A 26,110-nucleotide genomic window follows, 5' to 3' on the forward strand; every position below is an offset into this window, starting at 1 on the left:
CTGTGGCAGTGACTCAAATAAAGGTGATCATGAGATTTGCCTCCAAATTAGGATATAGATGCACTATTAACATTTTTGAAATGTCAGAAATGATCAATCTTAAAAAGTCTAAGGTATTTACAAGTCTGCAGATTTGTCTATTACAGAATCAGACATATAATTCATATATTATAAATAAAATCAATGGTATTTGAATACTTTTTTACAAAACAAGTAGTTTCCAAACACAATGTAAATGTATTAATTTTTATTTATTAAGATATGTGTATTCTTGAATGGGATCTCACCGACCAAAAAGGCATTGTGGACTCTATTTACTGCATAATTATTTCTTATTTTGTTTCTTTAATTTTGGAGTGAAAATAACTAAAAAATGTCTCTGTGAGACACACTAAAGAAGGAAACGGTTCATCCAAGGCAGTTCTAGCATATGTTGACATTTGGCTTTCTCACAGTGTCCCGACAAAGTTCTACCTAATTTGTAAGTTTACAAGGTGTTCACGTTCAGGTGTGTCATGGTGGGTGTTCGCTTGTGAGGAACCGCTTGATTTGTTCAGTCCACCAAAGGAAGCACTTAATTATCAGCCAGGCAGATTAATGTTGACATTTTCTCATTTTGGTACTGCAGTCATTTTTTAGTACAATGCAGATAAATGGCAAACCAAGTGAAGCTTTTCTGATTCTTACTCTCATTTGGAATCTTGATGTTAAAACTCACAGCTAAAATCTTCTATTATAAGTAAATTACTAATTTATGGCTGATTAAATGTGCATCCTTTTTTATAGTTTCAAACGAAATGGTCTTATATTAACAAATCATTAAAGTTCCAACACTTTACAATGCATATTTAAATCCAGACCCTTGAATGTACAACAGAAGAGGTTTATCTGCCATAATGAAATGACACGCTTTATGCACATAATCAGCAGGAAGCCAAGAGCAAGTTACTATGACAAACAGGGGGTTATCATGCATTACTGGAAATGCATGCATATGAGCGATACACTGCAGAGCTGCTTTTCGCTGGCACGCGCCCATCAGGTCTCTGAGCCCTCTTCAGCAGCACATCCTCAGAAACAGGTCTGTTTGCTATGGTTGTGTGACGAGAGTCTGGACTCGAGCATGCGCGTGTACGGATGCATGCGTTTGTGTGCACGATCAAATGTGTCAAATGGACAAAAGCTAGATGAGTGTAATTGTTCAACGGCTAACAGCTTCTCCACAGTTCATTTTCACGAATAGAAACTGGCTCGCACCTGGTTCCTCTAGTGGCAAGTTTCACTGTTTGTCCATTGCTTTATTAAGATCTCTCCCAGGTTGCTTTAGCCCTGGAGGGCTGTTTTCAACACTGCTCATAGCAGTTTCTTGTTATAAAAACATGCACCTCCATTTTCCGAGTCAGTGGTTTAATATAATTCTTCCGTTACAGGTGTAATAATGTTTTAGCTTAAAAACAGTTGGACAGAAATTAAATGTCTGTTGTGTTTTCCATGGCAGGAGCTGATTTGACACACAGATAACAGGGAGCAGTTTTAACCCTCATTTTTTCCTGTCTAATAATTTATTCAAAAATACATTCAAATTGTAATTCATACATTCAGTGAACTGAATTGTTATTGAATTGTTACAGTATACTAAAAGTAGAACTATAAAAAAATATATATTTTCACTAATTGAAATAAAGCTGAACTAAAATTAGATATAATATATTTTCTTGGCTGAACTGACAATTTTAAGTTGATGTATTAAACTGTAACTTAACATTATTTACAAATTATATACATTTATACATGAAAATATTAAATATTAGACAATTAAAAAGACAAGTAGTAACTAAATAAAATTCAAGTGAAAACTGAAAATATGGAACAAAAGTAAAAATGTACACTATAAATAATATTATTTGTGTGTGTGTGTGTGTGTGTGTGTGTAAAAAAAAACCCCAGATATCATACTGAAGAAAACTGTATGATTAAAAAGAAAATGTACTTAAAAGGAAAATGTTACTGAGTAGTTGAGCATACACTTATTTTATTCATTTTTTTGTAAAAAAATTATAATATTTTAAACACTGTATTCAGCCATATGTAACTTAATTTAATATGTACTACCTTTGTGTATTGTGTTGTACCAGAACAATTACTGTCCACAAAGTGATGGTCTATTATTTGATTCTATTGTGCTGAAATAGCAGAACCATTTTTCCACACTCTTGAGCCCTTGGAAGTTGATCGGTCACCATCCACTTACTTATGGTTTCCATTGTAACCCATAATATGCTTTTCAGATGCTGGCCTTTGTCAAAGAGCTATACTTACTCTACTGAAAGTACCTTGACCATTTAAACTTGGTAACATTTGAATAATACATGCAACAATATCAGAAAAGCATGTGGTGTGGTGAATTTCATCACACTTAGATACCCACTTATCATACCCACTTAGAAGGGTAGACCAACCATTAAAAGTCCATTTTGACAACTAGTAATATCTATTTTTTGTACTGACGAACACATTTCCCATCAGCTATTGGTCAAACAAATAGATTTTTCCCATCCAAAAATGGTACTGAAGATATTTACAGAAATAGATTCTTAAAAATAAAGTTTCTTTATTGGCATCTATGGTTGCATGAAGAACCTTTAACTTCACACTAAATGTTCACAAAAAATGGTTCTTTTAAGAACTGTTCACTCACAAAATGGTTATTCTGCTGTGACATCAATGCAAAAACACCCTTTTGGAACCTTAATTTTTTGTTCATTTAACTTTGTAGGGCTTTTCTGTTCAGATCAAGACAGCACACACATAGCTAGGGAACGATATCCCAGTAGTTAAACTGGTTGGTTAAATTGGATTCTATAAGTGGAGCCATTATTGAACTAATCAATGCAGCAGTAGGAGTTAACAGAGTTTACCAGAAGTGCACATTTATAAGCATACAAGGGACTTGACTTATAGGTGTGGTCCAATGATTTTATTTACTCAGCATTATATATTCACCCTTATGTCATGCCCAGGCCTTCTTTCTTCACAAATGGAGATGTTTAGCACAATGTTCACACTGCTCTTTTCCATACAATGAAAGTAGATGGGGACTGTGACTGTTCAACTCCATAAACATTCTTTGAAATGACTTCACGTAAGTTAGACAGCCATACACGCTCAGAATGACATGAAGGAGTACATGTGGGAGAATTAAAATTTTTAATAAATTTAAATTCCTTCATCCACCACTCTGAGAAGTTGATGAAATATTCATAGGCAATAATGAAAGCATTAGAATGAATATGTACAACAATGTTCAGTGTCTTAGATCTTGTGTTTTCAGGATCTTGTCTACATCACTCTACAGGGTTTTAAAAATTCACAAAACTGAAACTTTCAAAGGCTTTTGAATCGCTCTTTTTTTTTCATTTTCATTTTGTCTTGTGGGGCTCTTAAAATTCATTATGCCTAGACACTTGCATTACTTTTATTGTTTGTAGACAGATAAGCTAACTCTTACACAACTGCCCTTTGACAGGTGCTGGGGAGTCTGGGAAGAGCACAATAGTCAAACAAATGAAGTAAGTGCTCTAATTAGTACGCTAATTACACTTCGGTTTTATGCTGAATATGATTTACTGGTTACTCATATCTCTTTATATAGAATCATCCATGAGGCAGGCTACTCGGAGGAAGAGTGCAAACAGTACAAAGCTGTTGTCTACAGCAACACTATTCAGTCTATCATCGCCATCATTCGTGCCATGGGGCGACTCAAGATCGATTTCGGAGATGCAGCACGAGCGGTGAGTCACAGGAATCGGTGGCCTGGTGCGCTTCATGATGCCTACAGCCCACTTGTGTAGATTCACAGACACTATAAGAATGTGAATGAAGTGAGAAACTGTAACGGTCTATTTGGAAGTTCAAGAAATTAAGCATCTTTCATATTGGATGTTTAGTCCGTAAATTGCAATTGATGAAAAATTTGATACAAATGTGCAATGACTAAAATACACTTAAAAAATAAATAAAACAAGACAATTGCTATATTTCCATCTAACATTATGAATTTAACTTAAGCGCAAACCTAGAATATTGCATAAAACATTTTCGAATAAATTTCATCCAACGAGTCAAAGAGAACAAAATCGTCACTTCCTGATAAACTGGCACTAAATATCACTAAGAATAGTCGGAGAAGCCACTGAATATAATTATTTTCATTTATGATAAATTAATTGCACCTCAGAGCGAGCAAACGAAACAAAAACAAATGAAGTGGATGCCTGATGTTGTGTAAAACAATTATACAGAAATACTTGATGACAGACTTGGCTCAAGCATTTCAGAACGAACAAAACAACATTTCAAATGTTGTGACCGAGATCGGTCCGCCAGTTAGTCAAGTTATCCCATAGTCCAAAGTCACATGATTTTTTGATGCACATTTTGGAATTTATGGCATAAAAGTGTTTCCATCGTAGTTTAGTGCTAAATTTTTCCTACTCAATTGTGCGCATTTTTTGAATTTAAGGGCATCTTGGCATTTCCATCCAGTGTTCTTTTGATGCAATATTCCAAAATGCACATAAAAATAACTGGATGAAAACATAGCTAATGGTAATTGAATGCATGGAAGAACTGAAATCTGCTGTTCTCTCTTTGTGTCTCAGGATGACGCGAGGCAGTTGTTTGTGTTGGCGGGCAGCGCTGAGGAGGGTTTCATGACAGCCGAGCTGGCTGGAGTGATAAAGCGTTTGTGGAAGGATGGAGGAGTGCAGGCCTGTTTCAGTCGATCCAGAGAGTACCAGCTCAATGATTCTGCTGCATAGTGGGTATCTTTGTTTTCCTCTACCCATTTAAGTCCCCATTCTGTTTTCCTGTCTGCCGCATGCATCCTCTGCTTCACCTTACACCACATCCTAACCAAGTGTGAAGAGATAAAGTACAAAGCGATGAATCACCCCACAAGAAACAGAAAAACCACAACCAAGATTTCTTTAATATTTCAATTGGAGCACAAACTGAAACTTCAGCATCTATGATAATGAACCTAGTAATCTGTCTCTTTTCTAGGGTTTCAGAATGTATCACACACTAGCACACCAAAGCCTGCAATCACAAGTTGGATAACTCAATATTATCTCAACTTTTCTAAATACATTCTTTCGAAACCAAATTATGAGCTATACTATCCAAATATATCATCATATGCATTATTTAATTCTTATAATGTGTCAATCGGTTTTTACGTCTTCTAACAGTTTTAAGATGGATATTCTTCTGAAACAAAGACACATATATTTTCAATCTGACACATAATTGAAAAAAACTTTTTGTTGGAGATTTCCTCTTGTGATTTTTTTTGTCCATGGTGACTTTAAAGACGGGCATCATATTTTGTCAGTTGTTTGGTTTCTATTAGAATGCAACAATCAGGTTCTAGAAGTAAAAATGCCATTCATTTTCTCCATAGGGCAGTTGATTTATTTTATGTTAACTTATAGACCCTTTTAGGGCCAATGTCACAAATACGTCTCACCGCTAGCTGGAGGCAAAACAAAGGGAAAACTGGAGGCAGCCAGTTCAAACCAGCACAGATTCGGCTAGATAAGGAGCTTTAAATATCATCTTATTGAGATGTTGGGCACCAGAATCGACATAACACTGCCTCAAATAAGAAATTTTATCACATACCTGCTGCCACTATCAGACAAAAAACTGACGACAAAATATTAAAATGAGCGGACTTGACAAAAACAATTGCCAAAAATGCTCGCGTTTGCAGCGAACACTTCTTATCAGAAAAGGTTCAATAAACTATTGTCTTTTGTTGTTGTGGGTGCGTCTAAAGATTTATTACGCATCTCACGACTGTCATGAATGAAATGTCTTTGTGCATTTGTGTAAAACAACAGACTGATTATTTATATGTTTAATTATTTATAATTGTATATACATTGTTGTGACTGGAATAATAATGTAGCTGCAAAATGAGTTGCCTGCTGAAACTGAAATGTATATATATCAATGACTAGATAAACACGTGAGTTACTATAAGATGTGTCACTCAACCAAAGGGGAATCCTGTCAGATCGTCCAAGCTTTGAGTGAGCGTGTATGGGTCGGCCGTTAAAGTTAACCTTTTTTAAAAAACAATTACATTTCCAAACAATGAGTGAGCTTACATATGCTGGTAAAATTGGATTTTCGCCAGTCATTCTTAAAAAACAAGCTAACAAATTTCGTAGCTAGCATTAGTGAAGTGTTCAGGGGAATCTTTCTGTCTTCACCTAAGCTCTGTTTTTAAGATGTGATGTGTGTTTTTTTTGTTGATGTGTATACTCATTGCGGTCGCACTTTATTTTAAGGTCCGATTCTCGGTAACCATTAACTACGACTTTTGCCTAAATAAACTCCTAATTTGCTGCTTATTAATAGTTAGTAACGTAGTTGTTAAGTTTAGGTATTGGTAGGATTAGGGAAGTAGAATGTGCTTTATAAGTATTAATAAAAAGCCAATAAGTTAATAATAGGCATGCCATTAAATGCACTTTTTGAAAATAAAAATTCTTCAAAACATTATGAAACCAAAATTAATACATAGGGAACATGTACTGTTTTTAAGATAATGCTTATTTTGTAAATGTATATAAGTGTAAAATGTATAGTGTTTCTATATATAAAGTTGTATAAAGTGTTTATATAAAATCAATAACATTTTTATATTTTAGGTTTTAATTCAATTACATCTTTAACAATGGGACTGTAGCTCTTTACACAGTCTTGTACCTTTTGTGATTCACCTCATAGCTGGTTGGTTTGGTTCATAGCCTGTAATGGTTTTTTTACATATACCTTTTTTAATATCCCAAATGGAATGAAAAACCTTCCAGAACCAAGGGAGCTGAAAAAGCGGTCAAGCAAAGTTGCAGTCTATTTGAACTGCTCCTCTCACATTGAAATCTCATTGGTCCAAAATTCAAATATGTAACATATCATGACTTGAAGTCCTCATTAGCTGTGTTTTTTATACCGTCACACAGTATTTTTCTCTGTGGAGCTGTTTCATGTTACACCTAGTTGGAATGGAGATGAATCACCTCATAACTTTTTGTTTTTGTCCTCTACAGCCATTCTTTATTTATCTTTCCTTATCTGTCTACCTCACATACCATCCTCCCTTCCTATCTCTCTCAGCCCATTCACCTTGTGCACCTCTGGGTGCTCAACCGTTCATTCCCCCTTCTGTTTTCTTGTTCCCTCCCCTTCTGTTTTTCTCGTTCACCGAACATCAGCCACTGCCAAAACAGCAAGTTCAAACAGCTTTATCCAGTACACTGAGATCTCCTGTCTTACTGTATCCAGACTCTTACTGTTTGAGCCTTGAACGAGCTTGTCAATATTTGCCCCACTATAGCTGCCTGCTTCTAAGCACATGCTGTTACCCTCAACTCTGAAAACCCGCCACACGTTTACGATGTTGATTTCATGTGAGAAAAATGCCTAGAAGAAAGTGTGTCACATGCTGCAGTTGAAGCATGCAAATATGTGTGGGTGCGTGTTAACGTTTCATGTTGCATCAAACCATTGCTAAAGATAAAGGAGTTAAAGATAGCAAACAGATAACAATTATGTAGTGTACTCAAAAATTTCCATTTCTCTTAATCAAATGCCAGTGCTGTTCTCGTACAACTGTGTGTGTGTTTGTGTAACCATCTACTGTCTATTAGACACAGTTGACTTGCAACGTGGCTAAACATGAACCCATGAACCCTCCCCACTGTCCCGCTGACCTGCACTCACATCGCACTTTAACAGGCCTGTGCATGCTAACGTCATTACGATGCAAGTGCAAAAAAACAGGAAGAAAAGCATTCGCGCTCAGCAGAATGGAGTCATAATGGTAACTTTGTGGTTTATTATTTTGAGTGGTTTGGGGTGCTGTGACACGTGGTCTTCTCGCTTGTGTAATAAATGTTACTTAATTATTCTATCGCATATGTCATGCAGAATGACTTTAAAGATCTATGGTTAGTGCTCACATTATATATGTTCTGAGTTCAACCGAACCAGTATGGTATGGAGCGATCACAATAGTCAAACAAACATGCTTCATATTGCCTAGTGTGAGTACACTGAATAGAACTTCATACGCATTTGATCTGAAAGGCTCCATATTGTTTTTTGTGGGACAAATACTTTTAAGTAGAACCCATTTTTTATGATTTCTTTTTCCATTCATTCATGTTCTAAACACTTGTCCTGTGCAAGGTGTCAGGAAGGCTTAAGCCTATACAGAATCTCAGGCATCTATAGGCAGGTCGTTTTATTAGGAGGATCTTTTTAATCATTTAAATATAATAACAAGGCTAAATGATCAACAGATTATGTAAAATAATATGGATTATGAACATTTATTATTATTGATAACGCTTTATTTTAAGATCAAATTCTCACTATTAACAAACAATTAACTACTTTTGCCTCAATAATTTATTAATTTGCTGCTTATTAATAGTTTGTAAGGTTGTTGTTAAGTTTAGGTATTAGGGATGTAGAATATGATCATCATGCAGAATATGTGCTTTATAAGTACTAATATAAAGCTAAAATGTTAATAATAGTCGTGCTAATAAGCAAGTAGTTAACAGTGAGAATTGGTCGCTATACTAAAGGGTTACCATTGTTATTAGTAGTAGTATTGGAATAATTCAAATAAACAAAACAATTGATGATGAATATTGATTTTTATTATTTTAGTATTATGTCTAACTTTATGAATCAAAGGCAAAAGCATATCATGAAAGTTATATTGAATAATTTAACACTTTAGTATAGCGAAAAATTCTCACTGTTAACTACTTGTTTATTAATATGACTATTATTAACATTTTAGCGGTATATTAGTAATTGTAAAGCACATTTTCAGCATGATCATATTCTACATTCCTAATCCAACTAATATCTAAACTTAACAACTACCTTACTAACTATTAATAAGCAGCAAATTAGTACTTTAAGACAAATGTTCTAGTTCTATCGAGAATTGGACCTTAAAATAAAGTGTGAATTTTTTTTAATTGAAAATATCTATTTCTGCTGTTCTGTTCTCTCTATACGTTTTTAGGGGGAATTCCGGGATTCCTTCTCTTTTACAAATACATTTGAATGAGTTTTATAATTCATCTAAAATGAAGTGCCCTATAAGGTTTCCTTTTAGAAAGGTGTTTGCGTCAGAGACATAAATGTGGGTTGAGTGGGTAGCTCGCTAGGTTGTGGAACAGAGCTTCTATGCAAATTTGTGTGTGTGGTTGATGTTTCAGTTGTCTATTTGTGAGTGCGTAATGGGGTTTGGCTTTTGTTTACGCCGTTACTAAGCATTACCAAACCGGGAGCTAAACTGTGGCCTCTGTCACACCATTTTAGTCAGGATCGTCAACATCATATGAAGTGGGCAGTTGGCAGACGTTTCGGTACATTGTTTGTTTTTTAGGAAACGGCTCTGCTGACTGTTGTGCAATTGTTTGAGCGGCCTTGTGTGTGTGTGTGTGTGTGTGTAAAAATCTGTTTTAGCAGGGATCATCTCCACCCAGTGATTGCCGGTCTACCCCTTTTCCCATCTCGTGAGAAACCTGCCGGGATTTTTGGGCCAAGAGATTTACTCAAACCACAAATTTCATTTCATCTGAACTAACCCCTTACTTCCTGTTATATCTCTACAGCTATCTGAATGACTTAGACAGAATATCGCAGGCCACCTACGTACCCACACAACAGGATGTGCTGAGGACCAGAGTCAAAACCACAGGCATCGTTGAGACACACTTCACTTTTAAAGACCTCCACTTCAAGTGAGCACTTCAGGTCGCTTTATTCCAAAACTGCCAAAAATATATTCTTGGCGAATCTTAGTTCAACCCAATGTCACAAGATTTATTAAATTTTGCACAAAAATCAAGCCTATTTCATTAAGACACTTTATGTTCTCCAATTCTCAAAAGTTTATAATAATGCATTAAAACCTCTTTTTTTTGTTTTGAACGACATGAGGGATAGTAACTGATTACCATTTTTTGGGGGGTGAACTAGCCTATTCCTTTAATGGTTCAAAAATCTTTTTATTATTTTTCTTTTATATACACAAACATATATCCACACACACACACACACAGATATGCTTCTCTTTTCTGTAACTCTTGCACATGATTGCAGTCACACAGTATTTGCACAGTCTACCCAGATTTGACATCAAAACTCAATACAAATGTTATGAATTATTTCCGGTTGTGAAGCAAATGCATATCATAGTATGTATACCATGCATACTTCATTATGGGGTCATATTTGTGGGTAAATATGCTTCATAACAGATACTAATTCATAACATTTGTATTGAGTTTTGATGTCAAATCTTGGTAGACTGTGCAAATACTGTGTGACTGCAATCATGTGCAAGAGTTACAGAAAAGAGAAGCAGAGAGAGAGAGAAAAATAGAGAAGAGTCACTCTCAAACTTGCTTGCACTCTGATTCAGACAGGAAGAGGAAGTACATATCGTCAGTTTCTTTGCCCGTTTTTAGCTACAGAACTTTCAGAGTTGAAAACTAATATCCAACTCTACTGTATATCCGTGCATATGCTCTGTATTTGTATGGTTATTAGCGCATCACAGCAGAAGCTTCGCAACATGCTAACACCAAACTCTAATAAAAGAAATTGTGAGAGGAGTCTACACTATTTTTAGGGGGGCACACAGAATTGCAGTCTATGTAGAGATTACCACATCAATCATTTCTGTGGTTTCATTTCAGCTAGTATGCCCCTTGTTAATCTAGCAAGGCAGCTCACTAGTTTCGAACTGACTTACAGAAACTTGATGATAAGCATTTTAAAACGTCATGTGTTTCAGGATGTTTGACGTTGGGGGTCAAAGGTCGGAGAGGAAAAAATGGATCCACTGTTTTGAAGGTGTAACTGCCATCATCTTCTGCGTGGCACTGAGTGATTATGACCTGGTGCTGGCCGAAGATGAAGAGATGGTACGCAAATACTTCCTGTTATTTAAAGAAAATACAGTATATACAGAAAATGTGACTCTTTATTGGATGAATGAGGGGTAAACTAAGCCTGCATTTATCATATAATCCATGTCAACGTCATATTGATCCAGTTTGAGTCCTACTTTATTAAGCGTTCGCAAACATGTATTGATTGATTTAATGGTAAATGGCAGAGGGCTAAAGCACACTGCGTTGAAAGGCAACTCGATACAAAGCTCGGCATGCAGTCATTAAATGATCACTGAGTAGACTGTGTATGTTATTGTGTAATATAATATGCTGTTTAAAGATGCTTCTAAACCAAGATGCTCTATCGACACCCACTTTCTAGTTCACTTAGTCCTTATTTCTTTTGTTCCATCAACCAATTTCTTTTTCTCTAGAACCGAATGCATGAGAGCATGAAGCTGTTTGACAGCATCTGCAACAACAAGTGGTTCACGGACACATCTATCATCCTGTTCCTCAATAAGAAAGATCTGTTTGAGGAGAAGATCAAGAGGAGCCCACTCACCATCTGCTACCCAGAATATGCAGGTCAGACCCTGATACTGGATTACACACACACACACACACGCACACACACACACACACACACACACACACAGACTCACCTAAAAAGAAAAATAAAGTGCTGTTTTGTTATTTTAGTATCATTGATAAACTGATATAGTTTTTGTTAATATTCTGAATTAGAATTTTTTTGTAATTTTCTATTTAAATGTTAGTAATTTTGTTGTTTTGTCATTTTTTTTTTCATTTGTTATTTTCACATAATTTAAGTTCTGACTGTTAATAATTTAAGTTTTTATTGTAATCTTAATTAAATTACAGTTGTACGTAAACTAACTAATGAACTTTTTTTTATGGTTTTGGTTAGTTTCAGTTGACAGTAATAACCCTGGATAAAATGTTGTATAAAATGTGGACAAAGCTCTAAATGATTATTCAGTACACACACACATATATGGGCCATTCTACAGATTTGGTAAAAACTGCTGTGCCACATCCAAAAAAACATTTAAGTATTCAGATCTTTTATTATATACTATTATATTCAAATTATCTATTGAAACCCACAATAATATTTAAAATATTAGTAAGATTAATATATATAAAAATCATTATTTATTGGGTACTTTCAATTGGGAGGTGGCTGTCCCGAACCCTAACCCCTAAATTTTCTTATAACTTTATTGTTATAATTATATAGAATTTTTTTTTTCAGATTTCTTTCCACTTTTTTTGTATTATATATATGTGTGCGTGTGTGTGTGTGTATAGTGTTAAGTGGTTGATAGCCAGAGCGAAAATCCCAACATTAATCATTATGACTGGAAAAAAATGTCTGTGTTCATTTATACATTACATTGTTTCTGGTTATTTTATGTCTCAGGAACAAGTGACATCACTTCCTCATTTTGAAAAATATTTCCTGTCCATCTCACAGGGTCAAATACATATGAAGAGGCCGCTGCCTACATTCAGTGTCAGTTTGAAGATCTGAATAAGCGGAAAGATACCAAGGAGATCTACACTCACTTCACCTGCGCCACCGACACCAAGAACGTGCAGTTTGTCTTTGACGCAGTGACCGATGTCATCATCAAGAACAACCTGAAGGACTGCGGACTGTTCTAGAAGCTGGCCTGGATCTGGTGAGAATCAGCTTACTTAATGTCATGTGTGCCATGATGGCATGCTGGCCACACAGTGCATGTTTATATAATCTATGTTCATATTGCGGATGAAGTCACATACTTGCCCTGGAGCCATCATGGAATAAACATTACAGAACAAATGTGTTTAAAGGTCAGGTGTGTAGGCTAGTTGATTCGTTGTTCTGGTAAAGAATTAACATTTTTTTGGTGAACTGATTCTTCATGGCATGAGTTTAGGGCCGGACTACCTCCTAAGGGGGTAACAGCTTTTTATATTATATAATTTTATGCAACAAAGATGAATTCAGATTCACTGACAATTATAATAAAAAAATGTTTCTTGAGAGTCAAATCAGCATATTAGAATTTCTGTAGGATCATGTGACTGTCTGAAGAATTTCAGCTTTGATAGAATTAATTACATTTTAAAATATATTCAAACAGAAAACAGTTATTTGTAGATAATTACAGTTATTTCACATTATTACTGTTTTTATTGTTTGTTTTTTTAACTCTGAAAAAAATAATAATAGTAAAAAAATTCCAGCCTTAAAATCTTACCAATGACAAAGTGTTGAATGGTAATGTATCCGTTATCGTAACATTGTGCTTATTCATTTAATTGAGTCAAAAACAGTAACAGCAGTACTTAACTTAAGAAAAATTAATATGCCTGCCATGAATAATTATCACTGGCTCATGTCTCAACAAACCAGTTCAATAACATGAATCAGACTAATCAAAGCTTCTTTCTAGGAAAGCATTTTTTGGTAATTTCTTCAGTTGGCTCGGCTATAAAGTTTTGCGTGCAGTAAAAATTAACTAATGTGTTTTGTCATTCTGAATCTGAATATTTTACCTTTTGTTTATTGTAAAAAAATTCCTCACTTCACTTTTAAATCGTGTTAAATACTGTTTTGTAATTCCCCCCCTTTTTAGGTGAAATTGAAGCCAGTTTTGATGTGCATTTTGTTGGAGAAAGATTACAAGACCAAGTATGGAGAAAATTAGTCTTGGACCAGTGCTGTACATTATGCCACTTTTGACAGCTTTATTTATGGTTTTGTCTCTGGAAATGTTAAAACGTAGCATTTAAAAATGAATGTTCGTATAGTCCTTTGCTGTCGCAGCCATGTTGTTTATTTTTCACCCTGACACAAGTTTCTTTCTTTTAAATGAGGGATTTCTTATTATTTTGCTTTCTTGCATCAGAGGAGTTCCCCTTTTACTTGTAAAATGTTACTTTTTTTTTTTTTTTTGCCTTTACGTTTGTTGCTATGGGGAGAGAGGAAGATTGTGCTTCTCAATCCGGTTTGTTGGTCCTCATGCCTTCGCATGCGTTTCTGCAGTCTTTGTCCATTTGCTTGGGTTTGCCTCCTGAATATCTCTCCAACGTGAAAAAATATCATACTGGATGTTACTAATCTGAGAGCACAAATCCTCATATGCATCGAAAGTGAGCGTGTGTGAGAGAGAGAGAGCGTGCGTGTATCTGTTTGCGTGTGTATGTGTATATAATACGCCAATGAAGTGGGAGCTAATGGTTAATACAGTGAGCGGTGGTCCAAACCTTCTGAGTCTCTATGGGAACAAGAGTAGACCAAACGGCCCCTTCAGATGGAGATGAGTCCTGTTCAGCTGTCAGGCGCTGAGACGCTCCGCACGCAGGACTTGGAATCGTTCTCTCAAGCACCTGTCATCAGACACTGGCCGCCATTTTAACGGCTTACTGCTTGGAGAATTACACGTCACCAAGGAACACCATTGTGAGGCGAAGGGACTGACAAGGGGTTCGGGATTTCACGGAGAAAAATAAAACAATATGATAATGTCTGCTAACAGACATTTGAGGCAAGCGATACTGTTGAGTGATTTTGAAGAAAACTGCCACCTCTGTCTGTGTGTTCTCCATATTGGGGGAACATTTGTACACTCATTTCCCTTATTTTGCTAATAAAAGGCATTTACTTCCTGAGTTGTATTTTTTGTAGTCCCTCTACTTATCCCTGTATTCACACTGGCTTGAGAAAGACATTCTAAAGTACCTGCACATGTATGATTTGTGGAGAAAGCAATCCCGAAATGTATTGGCAGACACAATATAAATACATTTCTACTATTTTAATATAGTAGACTATTTTAATGATGTCTTTACTACCTTTCTGGGCCTTGAAGGTTTCAGTTGTGTTGCTGTCTAAGGGGAGGGTCATAATGCTCTCGAATTTCATAAAAAAATATCTTAATTTGTGTTCTAAAGATGAACGGGTTTGGAACGACATGAGGGTGAGTAATTAATGACAGAATTTTCATTTTTGAGTGAACTATCCCTTTAAAATGTGATCACATTTACCACTGCACAGTGATTTTATTTTCTTAAATAATTTTTTTTTGAACGTGACTGGTGTGAGCAATGCTTTGTGCATTTGCTACACTATTAACAGTAAACAACTGACCCTTTTTGGACACAAAATTTGTCAAAGATTGATTGCAATTTTAAAAGGCGACTGCTAATGTACACTGGGCAGCGAGGCAGGTCACCAGGTTTTAGAGCAGAGCTAATTCTGCTAATGTTTTCTGAAGTTTCTGGGATGTCTATAGTCTCGTGTAGCCAGACCTTCAGACTGACGGCTGAAGGTCTGGAATCTATCGCAGCTTTCATTTGCCAAGGCCCGTCCCTAAAGGCCGTTTGACCGACATGTCAAACAACCAATCACAGTTCATTTCGTTCAGCATCACGTAGCGGGGCGTGGAAATGTCGTCACAATAACAGACCAGTGTGTAAAACTCTCGGACGTATTTTAAAGATCCTGTGTTGCGAACTTTAAATATTTCACATACTTTTGAAAATCCAGCATTTCGTTGATCCTGATAAGCACTCTTTGTCACAGTTGTTAATTCGACTGCTTTCTTCTTTCGTGAAGGGGTTTGGCGTCATGGCATCTTTGTTTCCAGGCAGAACATTAAAGAACGCGACACACACGTGTCCCAGAAATCTTGTAGAATTCAACCAATCGGATGATGACTTCGAAACTCCTGAAGTGTTTCCACTTTTGTGTGCCATATGCATCAGGCGTTTAGCCAACGGTCCATGGGCATGACATCTGAGGCTGAGACTAGGATGTATATAATAAAAGACTAAACGGTTCACTCCTATTGCTTATGAACAGGAGACACTGCAACATGCAATATGGCAAAACATGTCACCCTTTTAAATGAAAGAGCAAATCCTTGATTGGTAAAGACATTGTGTCACTGCAGCTGATCTGAAATATGTAATTTAATATTTGAGATTTCAGGATTCCCCCATTCATCCATTGTCTTGGATGAGCTGCCCGGATGTGTAACAAATATGGCTGCCTAGTTAACAGAATTCCTTGAAAGGGACTTTGATATAATGGCCTTCATATCCTCATCAGTCAAAATAAACATGTCACAATTCACTGTACTTTGTAAAGTGTCTTTCCTATTGAAATGGAGAATAAAGCTTTGAAGCTTTATTTATCCTTTAGTAACTGACTGGATCATAAAAAAGTGGGTGTTCCAAAGAACAATGCAGCCAGTTTTGAACAAGAGTTTGCTAAAACGATTCCCAAATAGCTGTCTGGCTACTGGCTTACATTATGACTAGCTTACTGACTAACAAGAATTTTTTTTATGAAATCAGTGTGCTTATATAAGCTTCAGACAATTATAGCCCCCTGGTGCCTCAGATAAGACCCAGGGTGGTATTTTCCTAACCTGTTTATAGTAAAAGCATGCTATCAAGTGTAGTTGCTGGATCCATAGCTGGGCAAATGGAAACACTGAAGATTACAAGCTACTCCAGGGCATTATGACGAAAACCTGGCATGAATATAGGTCACGAGCCAGGGGGCCAGTAGAGGAGAATATAGAAAATTGCCTCAGTTTTGTTGAACAGGGAAATCCATTTTATACTTCAGTTTTTTTTTCTTTCTGAGAAAGGGATGTACATTTCTAGGAGATTGAAACTAAAGCCATAAATAAAATGTGCGATTCAAATGTCTGTCATTTAACCAAACGTGTTATTATTAAAATGTGTTATATTTTTGTCCCCACAAAAAGTGTATTTCATGCTTTTAAGACTCCTCTTAACAAGCACTAGCAAAACTTATATAATCATATAATAAACATGTGAGAATATTTCGACTATAAAATGTACACTTTTGATCATTAATTGCAATTAATCGCATAGAAAATAAAAGTGATTGTTTGCATAATATATATATATATATATATATTTATGTGTGTTCTGTGTATATTTATTAAATACACACACATACAGTATACATTTTGAAAATATTTAGATATATATCTATATATATATATATATCTATATTTATATTCATATAATTTAAATGATAAACGTATTTAATATCTAACAATTTTTTCTTTTTTTAAAAATACATATACATGCATGTGTGTATTTGTATATACATAAATTATACACAGCACACATACATATATTTTGTAAACAAAAACTTTTATTTTGGATGCGATTAATCGCGATTAATCATTTGTCAGCACTACTTTTGATATATTTATTCTAGCCTGTCCAAAAAGTAGTGCCAAGTCATATAGTAGGCCATTGCTAACATAATGTGATATGTATAGCTAGACGCATTGGTGCTCATGTAAATATTATTTTATTTTTGTGCTCACCTGAATATTTTCACGCCTACGTCATCTTCAAACCCCCACCTTCACAGTCAGCTTAACCTCAGTGCAGATCCAACTCGCTCTTTCTTCAACTTCAGGTCATGGATGACGTTCTGAGTGCTATATTTATGAGGATTTACTGCCTGTGGAGGAAGAACAAGACAAGAAAAGATTATGCTGTATTTTTAGACGAAAAAAAAAAAAAGCCAGGGAAATTAGTGACGTCGTCATACGTTTGACACAGTAGCTGCATTACTGAAAAACACAAATTAGATGCACGACTGATGTTTTGCAGAGAACAAAGAACATTATTGTAGTGCTTTTTTCTATACATATATATATATATATATTAGTGTGTGTGTGTGATGTTTGTTAGAGCAGTGATAAAGGGCCTTCTCAGTGTTCTTCCAGCTCTGTACACAGTGTCAGAGTCAGGCACCTTATTTAACACAAAATGAATGCCTTTGGCCTTACTGTGGTTTCAAAACAGCTTTTGTGTGTATTTCTAAATTTTGAAATCACGAGGGGGGACTTAATATACCTGAATGAAAGACTCATTTTTATTCGAGATATCCCTTTTAAGGCCCACATAAACTGAGTTATATAACCACTTTTGGTGGATCCTAACCAGTGCTTAATTTGTAAATTTCGAGGTCCCGGAACAAAGCGGGGTAACGGATCCGGCATGTGATTACAGGAGGGAGAGGCAAACACATTGCTGGACCAGTTTAAGTGATTTAAAGAGCGTGCACCAGTTGCATTTAGTCTGCAAGGTCATGAATTATATGGAAATGCCATACGATTTTAAAACAACAATTTCCAGGACTAAAGACGTTTTGAAAAAGTTGTGGAATTGTATTTTTTCAAATCTCTGTTTAATAGAGTTATATTTAATCAGGTCCTAAATTTCTGTGGGTGTATAGCATATATCGCATGGATTTAATAATTCTCGCAGCTTTCGAGTTTATAATGAGGGAAATTTCTGCATTTATTCAACATATATTTGATTAATAAAAAAAAAATCAACACAAACTATTAGATTAAATCAGTCATTCCAAACCATGAAGTCTCTCGGAGCGCGCTTCTCATCAGCGCATCTTGTCTGCACTACAGCGACCTGCTGCACGCTGCGATACAAGACTCACTTGCATTTCGATCGGGACAGCTGACAGAACTGTCACTTGACTAATCAGGTTGCATTGTCACAAAAATGAGGAGATCTGTGTTTTGTCTGCATCTGACGCAAGTGCAACGCATTTAATGCGATCTGTCTCCTCCAGGCTGTGCGCGCGCGTCAATCTGAGTGAAGGCGCGAAGTGACGAGGTTTCACGAGAGCTTGAGGATCCAATGGCATTACGAAGTTTTACAAGCTCCTTTTAATACTTATCATTGGTTAAATATTTCTAAAACCCTGTGATTTAAAATAATAATAACGAATTATAATAGAGATATTAATTTTGGATAATTTTTTTGCTATTCTCTGTCTGCCATACGGAAACGCCCCCCCCCCTGGCTCAGGAGTGGGATCCGCCAAAATGAGGTGCCGGATCGGATTTCGGAGGTGCCGGATCCGGATCCGGCTTGTTCCGGCACAAATTAAGCCCTGATCCTAACTAATTGATAGTAGTTTCTTTGGAACATGAGTGTGTCTAATTGTTGCATCTATTGAGCACTCAGTGTTCTCTGTTGAGCGTGGGAGACGAGAAGCACTAGATTTTCCATTAGTGACCTTCTCATGCATGTTGTAAAGCATTAATTTGATTAATAGATAGCACTTCCACCAAAGCAAGATGCTTTTGAGCACGTAAATTGCACATCCAACCAGACAGCTGTGTTTTGGTTTATATATAGGCTACCCATATCTTTGGATATCTAAACTTGATATTATTTGCACAAACCTAAAACCCCCACATTTATGTCAGCTGTGTTTAATGCACATGTTCAATATCTCCTCTTTCTCAGTAACCAGCAGCTTCTCTTTCATATTAACGCATGCCCCGTGATGTCATCAACTCTGGACTCCATAGCAACAGAGATATTCCTTTGGTCTTGTGATGCCTTCACCAGTCGGTTATTAATAGCTCCTGATGTTTTCACAGTGACATTGGACAATGCATAAAGACGCACATGTATGCATGTTCTGCTTTTACAGCTCTTCTCAGAACAGATTTTTGACACCAAGTGTGATTCATCTCAGTTGAACGGTGACTAATTTTGAGCATTTTTAGAAAACGGCTACTTGGAAATAGGACTGAAGAGTCCATTTAAAAACATAAACATTCATCGACAGTGAAAAGAGGCTGTTATGATTTTCCACAAGCTGATAACAAACAGTTAAAGTGGGTCTCAAAGCGATTTTGTCGCTCAATCTGTGATCTGTTTGTTTTTTTTATCTCACTCTTCTTCTCGCGCTCCCTTTATGCTCTTCATTGCTAATTTCTCACATTATGCATACATTCATCCCACATCTCGCTGCTTTAGTATGTAGTACAGAGTCAGTGCTCATATCATATTAGGAAAACTCAACAAAAACACAGTTTATTCGTACAGACATGAATAACACTTTAAAGAAAGAGTTGGACTGATACTTTTTGTCTGGCTGACAATATAACAGATGAAAATTTCTCATATACTTTCTCATATAAATTCTCATATAAGACTACAAGGTGGGACTTTTTGCCATGATTTATTTTATTTTACGTTATACAAAATTAAATAACAAAAATTGTATAACTATTTTCTATTTTAATAAATTGTCAAATGTAATTTACTTCTGTGACGGCAAAGCTGAATTTTCTGAATGTCACGTGATCCTTCGAGAAGTACTTTAAAATACTGATTTGAAACATTTCTTATTACTTACAAAGTTGAAAAACATTTGTGCCACTTTTTTTCCATTTTTGTGGAAACTGACTTTTTTCAGCTTTCTTTGAAGTTTTTTTTTCAGCATTTCTTTTTATTATTTGTTACATTAAAAAGTCTTACTGTCACCTTTGATCCATTAAAATCATCCTTTCTGAATATAGCAATGAATTAATTTTAAATAATTGAAGTATTTATTTCAATCTTACTGACCCCAAGCCTTTGAACAATTACATTATGAAAATAAGCGTCTGAACCCTTAAAAGACTGTTTCAGCAGGCACACTTACGCAATGTTTTCACAGTGAACGCACATCCTGCATCTTTATAATTTCAGTCCAAGCTCAAATATGAAAACAATGAATATCTGTTATATTTATGCATTGTATCAGAAGATGATGAGTATCTGGAAGTAGCAGCATGTGTTTGTTGGGGTAGATGTTTGTATTTTCTTACCGAATCGAGAGATCCTGTGGGCAGAATGACACTGAGAGTACTTGCATGAATCATCTAAAGCATGGCCTACATTTCTGAGTCTGAGTTCATACTGTGACATAAAGACACACTTTATATGCAGAGCAGCTGCCTACAAACACTCCTGCATCTGTAAACAAGGAAAAAGAAAATACAATGCTGTTACTCAAACAAAAATGGTACTCCTTTGTTGCAGCATTTTTACCATGGCTGCTGAATATTAAGCAGGTCAGTGTTTAGCTAGCATAGTAACATCTGTTGTTCAGTCATTAGAGTGGTTTGTTTCCAGCCCACCACATGGAGCAGGACCACTGCTAAAGCACTTACTGCATGATGGTGAGCAGCACTCCAGCTCCGTCATATATATTTAATCAGTTAATAAGTCATTTAGACGTGCGGCTTTCAGAAACTCTTTATCTAATTTATAAGATGAGAAATGCACATGCATGCTATATGTGGATGAGCATTTTTTGTTAGAATGATGGTAGCTTCATTTATTTGGACTTCTTGGTAATAAATATTAATGTATTATTTGTATGGTATATATACACTACCAGTCAAAAGGTTTTGAACTGTAAGATTTTTAATGTTTTTTTTTTAAGAATTCTCTTCTGCTCACAAAGCCTGCATTTATTTTATCCAGCAACAGCAGTAATATTGTGAAATATTTTTACTATTTCAAATAACTGCTTTCTATTTGAAAATACTTTCAAATGTAATTCATTCTTGTGAACAAAGCTGAATTTTCAGCATCATTTCTCCAGTCTTCATGTCACATGATCCTTCAGAAATCATTCTAATATGCTGATTTACTCTTCAATAAATATTTGTATTATTATCAATATTTAAAACAGTTAAGTACATTTATAGAAATATAAAAATGCAAAGATAAGCATTAATTATGAAATAAAAGGCTTTTGTAACATAACAGTATACCATTCAAAAGCTTGGAGTGAGTATTTTTTTATTTTCTTATTTTTTAAATAAAGAAATTATAACTTTTATTTAGCAAGGATGCTTTAAATTCATCAAAAGTGATGATAAAGACATTTATAATGTTACAAAAGACTTCCATTTCAGAAAAATGCTGTTCTTCTGATCTATCTAATCTTCAAAGAAACCTGAAAAAAAAATCAGCTGTTTACAACATAATAATAATAATAATAATAACAAATGTTTTTTGAACAGCAAAACAGAATAGTAGAATGATTTCTGAAGGATCGAATGGAGTAATTTATGCTAAAAATCAGCTTTGAAATCACAGGAATAAATTACATTTTAAAATATATTCAAATAGAAACAGTTATTTTAAATAGTAAAATATTTCAAACATTTTTGCTGTACGTTTGGATCAAATAAATGCTTTGGTGAGCAGAAGAGATTTCTTTAAAAAAATATATATATATATTTTAAAATCTCAATGTTCAAAAACTTTTGACTGGTAGTGTTAATCCATATAAAATAATCGCATTCATATTAATAATTAACACACTTTTTATTATTTTTTCCCCCCTCAGGATTCTGAACATTTTGGAAAATAAATTTAGCCAAAGGAGACAACGTTTCATATAAGCACACAACTGTGTAAAAAAAAAAAAAAAATCCAATTACGCAAACCGCAATCGGAGAAGCAGGTGGAGTCAAAGCAATAAAAAAACAAACCCCAAGCTGTTCCATTCTTCATCCTGATTTATTGAGGGATACACGCTGTCCTGTATCACAGCGCCACCTAAAGGACACAGAAGGAGTGACTTGTTCAATGCCTTCTTGAGGGTCTGCATACACACACATGCACACACACTTTATGAGGTTGTTTTTTTATGCATATGCCTACTATAGCAGACATCAAAAATCTAATACTCTAAGTTAAGTAATAAAGTCATTAAATAAACAAAATGGGTTAATGGTGAAATACATATTTTTCTGACAAGAGTGTGCATTCATTTAGAGTCGTGGGATTGATTAATTCATTCTCAAAGCCTCTGCTGTTTCCTGTGTGGGAAAGCAAAGCTCTTTAATGCTAACCATGGAGTCAGTAATCAACACATTAGGCTGAGTGCACACTCATCCAGAACAGAGTGGGAGCAATCAGACGACATGATGCTGTCACTGGAAATATCCAGAGACACATTTAGCATCTGAAACAGTACTATATGTGCAGTCTAGATGTTAGGGGGGAAAAGGGATTATATTCATAAATCAGACATTCATTTGAAGCATTTCATATGGAAAAATCAACTCAAGCCATTCTAAGTATAATGCATAATATGTATACCAAAAATTACATTTCAAAAATGTATATAATGCTTATATAATGTGTGGCATTTATTCACTGCAGTTCAAAGGTTTGGGGTCAGTAAAAAAGTGGATTAGTCTCTAATGTTCACCAAGGCTGCATATATTCAAACAAAACAGTAAACAGTAAACACACATAATAAAACAATTGGCAATAACTGTTGCCTATTTGAATATATTTTAATTTTAACGTAATTTATTCCAGCGATGGCAAAGCTGAATTTTTTGCATCATCATGTCAGTCTTCAGTATAGTGCATCCTTTCTGAATAAAAGTGTTATTTTTATTAAAAGTAATTTAAATGACCAGTGAAGGCAATTGAGTGCTGTTAGATATTATAATGAATAGAAAAAAGAAAAGACATCACCTATTGGGACGCCTCCATTGTCAAGTGGGCTTCTGTCTCAATTTAAAATGCCTATCTGCTTTCATTTTTTCATGCACCATATATATTAAGACTTTTAAATGAACAGTCTTTACTAATTAGAGCTGCTCAAACACACAGGACATGCTTTAACAATTCCTGTGGCGAGATCAAACACATGAATCAGTATGAGCCTTATTAACACCCAATGAAGAGCGGGAAACAGCCTTTTAAAGAGCCCTAACAAACTTGTCAAGCCTCTGCTGATTTGGAGCGCGGGAGAATCTGATAGATTAAAGACACGCCCCCGTATGTCTATATTAAGACACGCCCCCATATGTCTAGATTAAGACACACCCCATATGTCTAGATTAAGACACACCCCGTATGTCTAGATTAAGACACGCCCTTGTATGTCTAGATTAAGACACACCCCGTATGTCTAGATTAAGACACGCCCACATATGTCTAGATTAAGACACACCCCATATGTCTAGATTAAGACACACCCCGTATGTCTAGATTAAGACACGCCCTTGTATGTCTAGATTAAGACACACCCCGTATGTCTAGATTAAGACACGCCCTTGTATGTCTATATTAAGACACGCCCCCGTATGTCTAGATTAAAACACGCTCTGTATGTCTAGATTAAGACACAACCCCGTATGTCTATATTAAGACACGCCCTCGTATGTCTAGATTAAAACACGCTCCTGTATGTCTAGATTAAAACACACCCCGTATGTCTAGATTAAGACACGACCCCATATGTTTATATTAAGACACGCCCCATGTCTAGATTAAGACACACCCCCGTATGTCTATATTAAGACACGCCCCCTGTCTATATTAAGACACGCCCCCTATGTCTAGATTACGACACGACTCCGTATGTCTAGATTAAGACACGCCCCCTATGTCTAGATTAAGACACAACCCCGTATGTCTAGATTAAGACACGACCCCGTATGGCTGACACTAATCTCGATTTTACAAATTATTTGAACTCAGACAAAGTAACCGACAGTATGTTACTCAATACTAATTTGTTCAGGACAACAGCACTCTCTTACCTGTGAAACTGATTGAGTTTACTGATGACTTCATTAATGTTAAGAAGCGTCAGTATGGTGTATTAGCATCATGATGTCATTCTCCCAACATTCTGATGGGCTCGACTGAACCTCACACGAATCCCATCTGTACTGCAGATCAATCACTCATCCATCCATCCCATAATGCCTCTCTTCCAGTTTTACTGGAGGGAGGGATTGATTGGTATTTGTTTGTTCTGCCTAGGTTTATTTATCGATTTCTGTTGAGCAGAGCAACTCTACACTTCTACACACTGCAAAATGTGCTTTAATTGGAATGTTTTAACTTAATTTACACTCGGATTGAACTGAATTGCGGTTCTCAATCTTTTTGACGCAAAGGCTCCCCTCAGATTTTAGTATTTTTGCTTGCAATTATGACAAAGCTGCTTCTTCATTCAACTGAAATTGAGAATATTGATATTAAATGAACCGTCATTTATTTTACGATTACAGACATTTTTAAGAACTGAATGTCCTTCACAAAAAAACTAGTTATTTTGGGGTATTATTTTTATTTTATTTTTTTTAAATAGAGTTAGATTATTTTACATTTACATTTAGACAAAAAAATAAATAAAACAAAAAACCCGAGCAGTGACCCCGAGCAACCCAAGACATAATTTGATGTTGAGAAGCTAACAAGGTCAACAGAAGTATTTCCCTTTTGAATTGACAGGATCAGTATTCATGCTGCACAAATAAATACAGTAAATACAATACAGAAATAATGTTTAGGCTATATGAAAGGTACAGTTCTGTCATATTTTTGTATTTATTTATTCGTTTTTACCTTGTACAGCACTATATATATATATATATATATATATATATATATATATATATATATATATATATAATGGGGAAATTTGGAGTGTAATAAAAGGTCGCGCGTGTGTGCGCTTTACTTTTTGAAAGGTTTTATTTAATTATTTTTTTTTTGTATAAAGTTATTGGTTTACTGCTGAAATTTTTTCGAATATTGTTTCAAATAAGGTGTTTCATATCAAAGTCTTGTTGTGTTTGAGTGCGAAATATGGTTGTTTTCAGACAGCGTGAAGTTCAGTGAAACCCAAATACTATCACCAAAGTAATTTTCGCGTGTTTTTTTTCAGTAACTTACAGATGCGGAGATAATGTGAGTTGTGTGCCATCTGCAGGTTTGAGGTCTTCTCTTTCTTCAGTTATTAAGTGGTCTGACTCGAGCGCTTTCCTGTCACGAAGCTTGAGTCGTTTAAATTAATTAGGGTTTGACGGATGAACTCGTGCCTCCATTGGACAACTTTGATAAAACTATCCAATAACACGGGTGTCCGCGTCCTTCGTTTACTTTTTTATTTCACTTTATGCCACTATGGTCGGAAAACTTCAATAAACAAGTCAGTAAAGTCGTGTGACTAGTATTTTCTGCCAGCTGTTAACGATGCCGCATTCGCGAATGAATCATTCTTTTGAATCGATTCTTTTAATGAATCTATCACACGGGTCAGCAAACAGATTTGAATCGATTTGAGATTCAGTCTGAATATATGGCTTCCTTGTGCAATTTATTTGTTGTTGAAATAAAAATTTGAATTGTTTCTCGAGTACGGTCACATTTTATTTTAAGGTCCAATTCTTGTTATT

General features: G+C 35.5%; 1 protein-coding gene and 1 long non-coding RNA gene across 2 annotated transcripts in view; one reads left to right on the forward strand and one right to left on the reverse strand.

The window, feature by feature from the left end:
* LOC132105879 (guanine nucleotide-binding protein G(i) subunit alpha-1-like) overlaps window positions 1-14,690 on the forward strand; it is a 28,753-nt gene extending 14,063 nt beyond the window's left edge. The window contains exons 2-9 of the mRNA XM_059511361.1: window positions 3,527-3,569; window positions 3,653-3,794; window positions 4,665-4,822; window positions 9,717-9,845; window positions 10,904-11,033; window positions 11,438-11,591; window positions 12,505-12,712; window positions 13,655-14,690. Of these exons, the coding sequence (XP_059367344.1) occupies window positions 3,527-3,569; window positions 3,653-3,794; window positions 4,665-4,822; window positions 9,717-9,845; window positions 10,904-11,033; window positions 11,438-11,591; window positions 12,505-12,695 (947 nt within the window). The 3' untranslated portion in view covers window positions 12,696-12,712; window positions 13,655-14,690. The remainder of the gene's footprint in view (window positions 1-3,526; window positions 3,570-3,652; window positions 3,795-4,664; window positions 4,823-9,716; window positions 9,846-10,903; window positions 11,034-11,437; window positions 11,592-12,504; window positions 12,713-13,654) is intronic.
* Window positions 4,776-25,904, reverse strand: LOC132105880 (uncharacterized). The gene is made up of 5 exons (XR_009424004.1): window positions 25,608-25,904; window positions 22,391-22,503; window positions 20,711-20,858; window positions 17,396-17,535; window positions 4,776-4,913 (listed from the first exon to the last, which is right to left on the reverse strand). It is a non-coding gene; the product is annotated as an uncharacterized LOC132105880 (long non-coding RNA).
* Between the last annotated feature and the right edge of the window lie 206 nt (window positions 25,905-26,110).

This window comes from Carassius carassius, chromosome 26, assembly GCF_963082965.1.
Source record: "Carassius carassius chromosome 26, fCarCar2.1, whole genome shotgun sequence".
Taxonomy (NCBI): domain Eukaryota; kingdom Metazoa; phylum Chordata; class Actinopteri; order Cypriniformes; family Cyprinidae; genus Carassius; species Carassius carassius.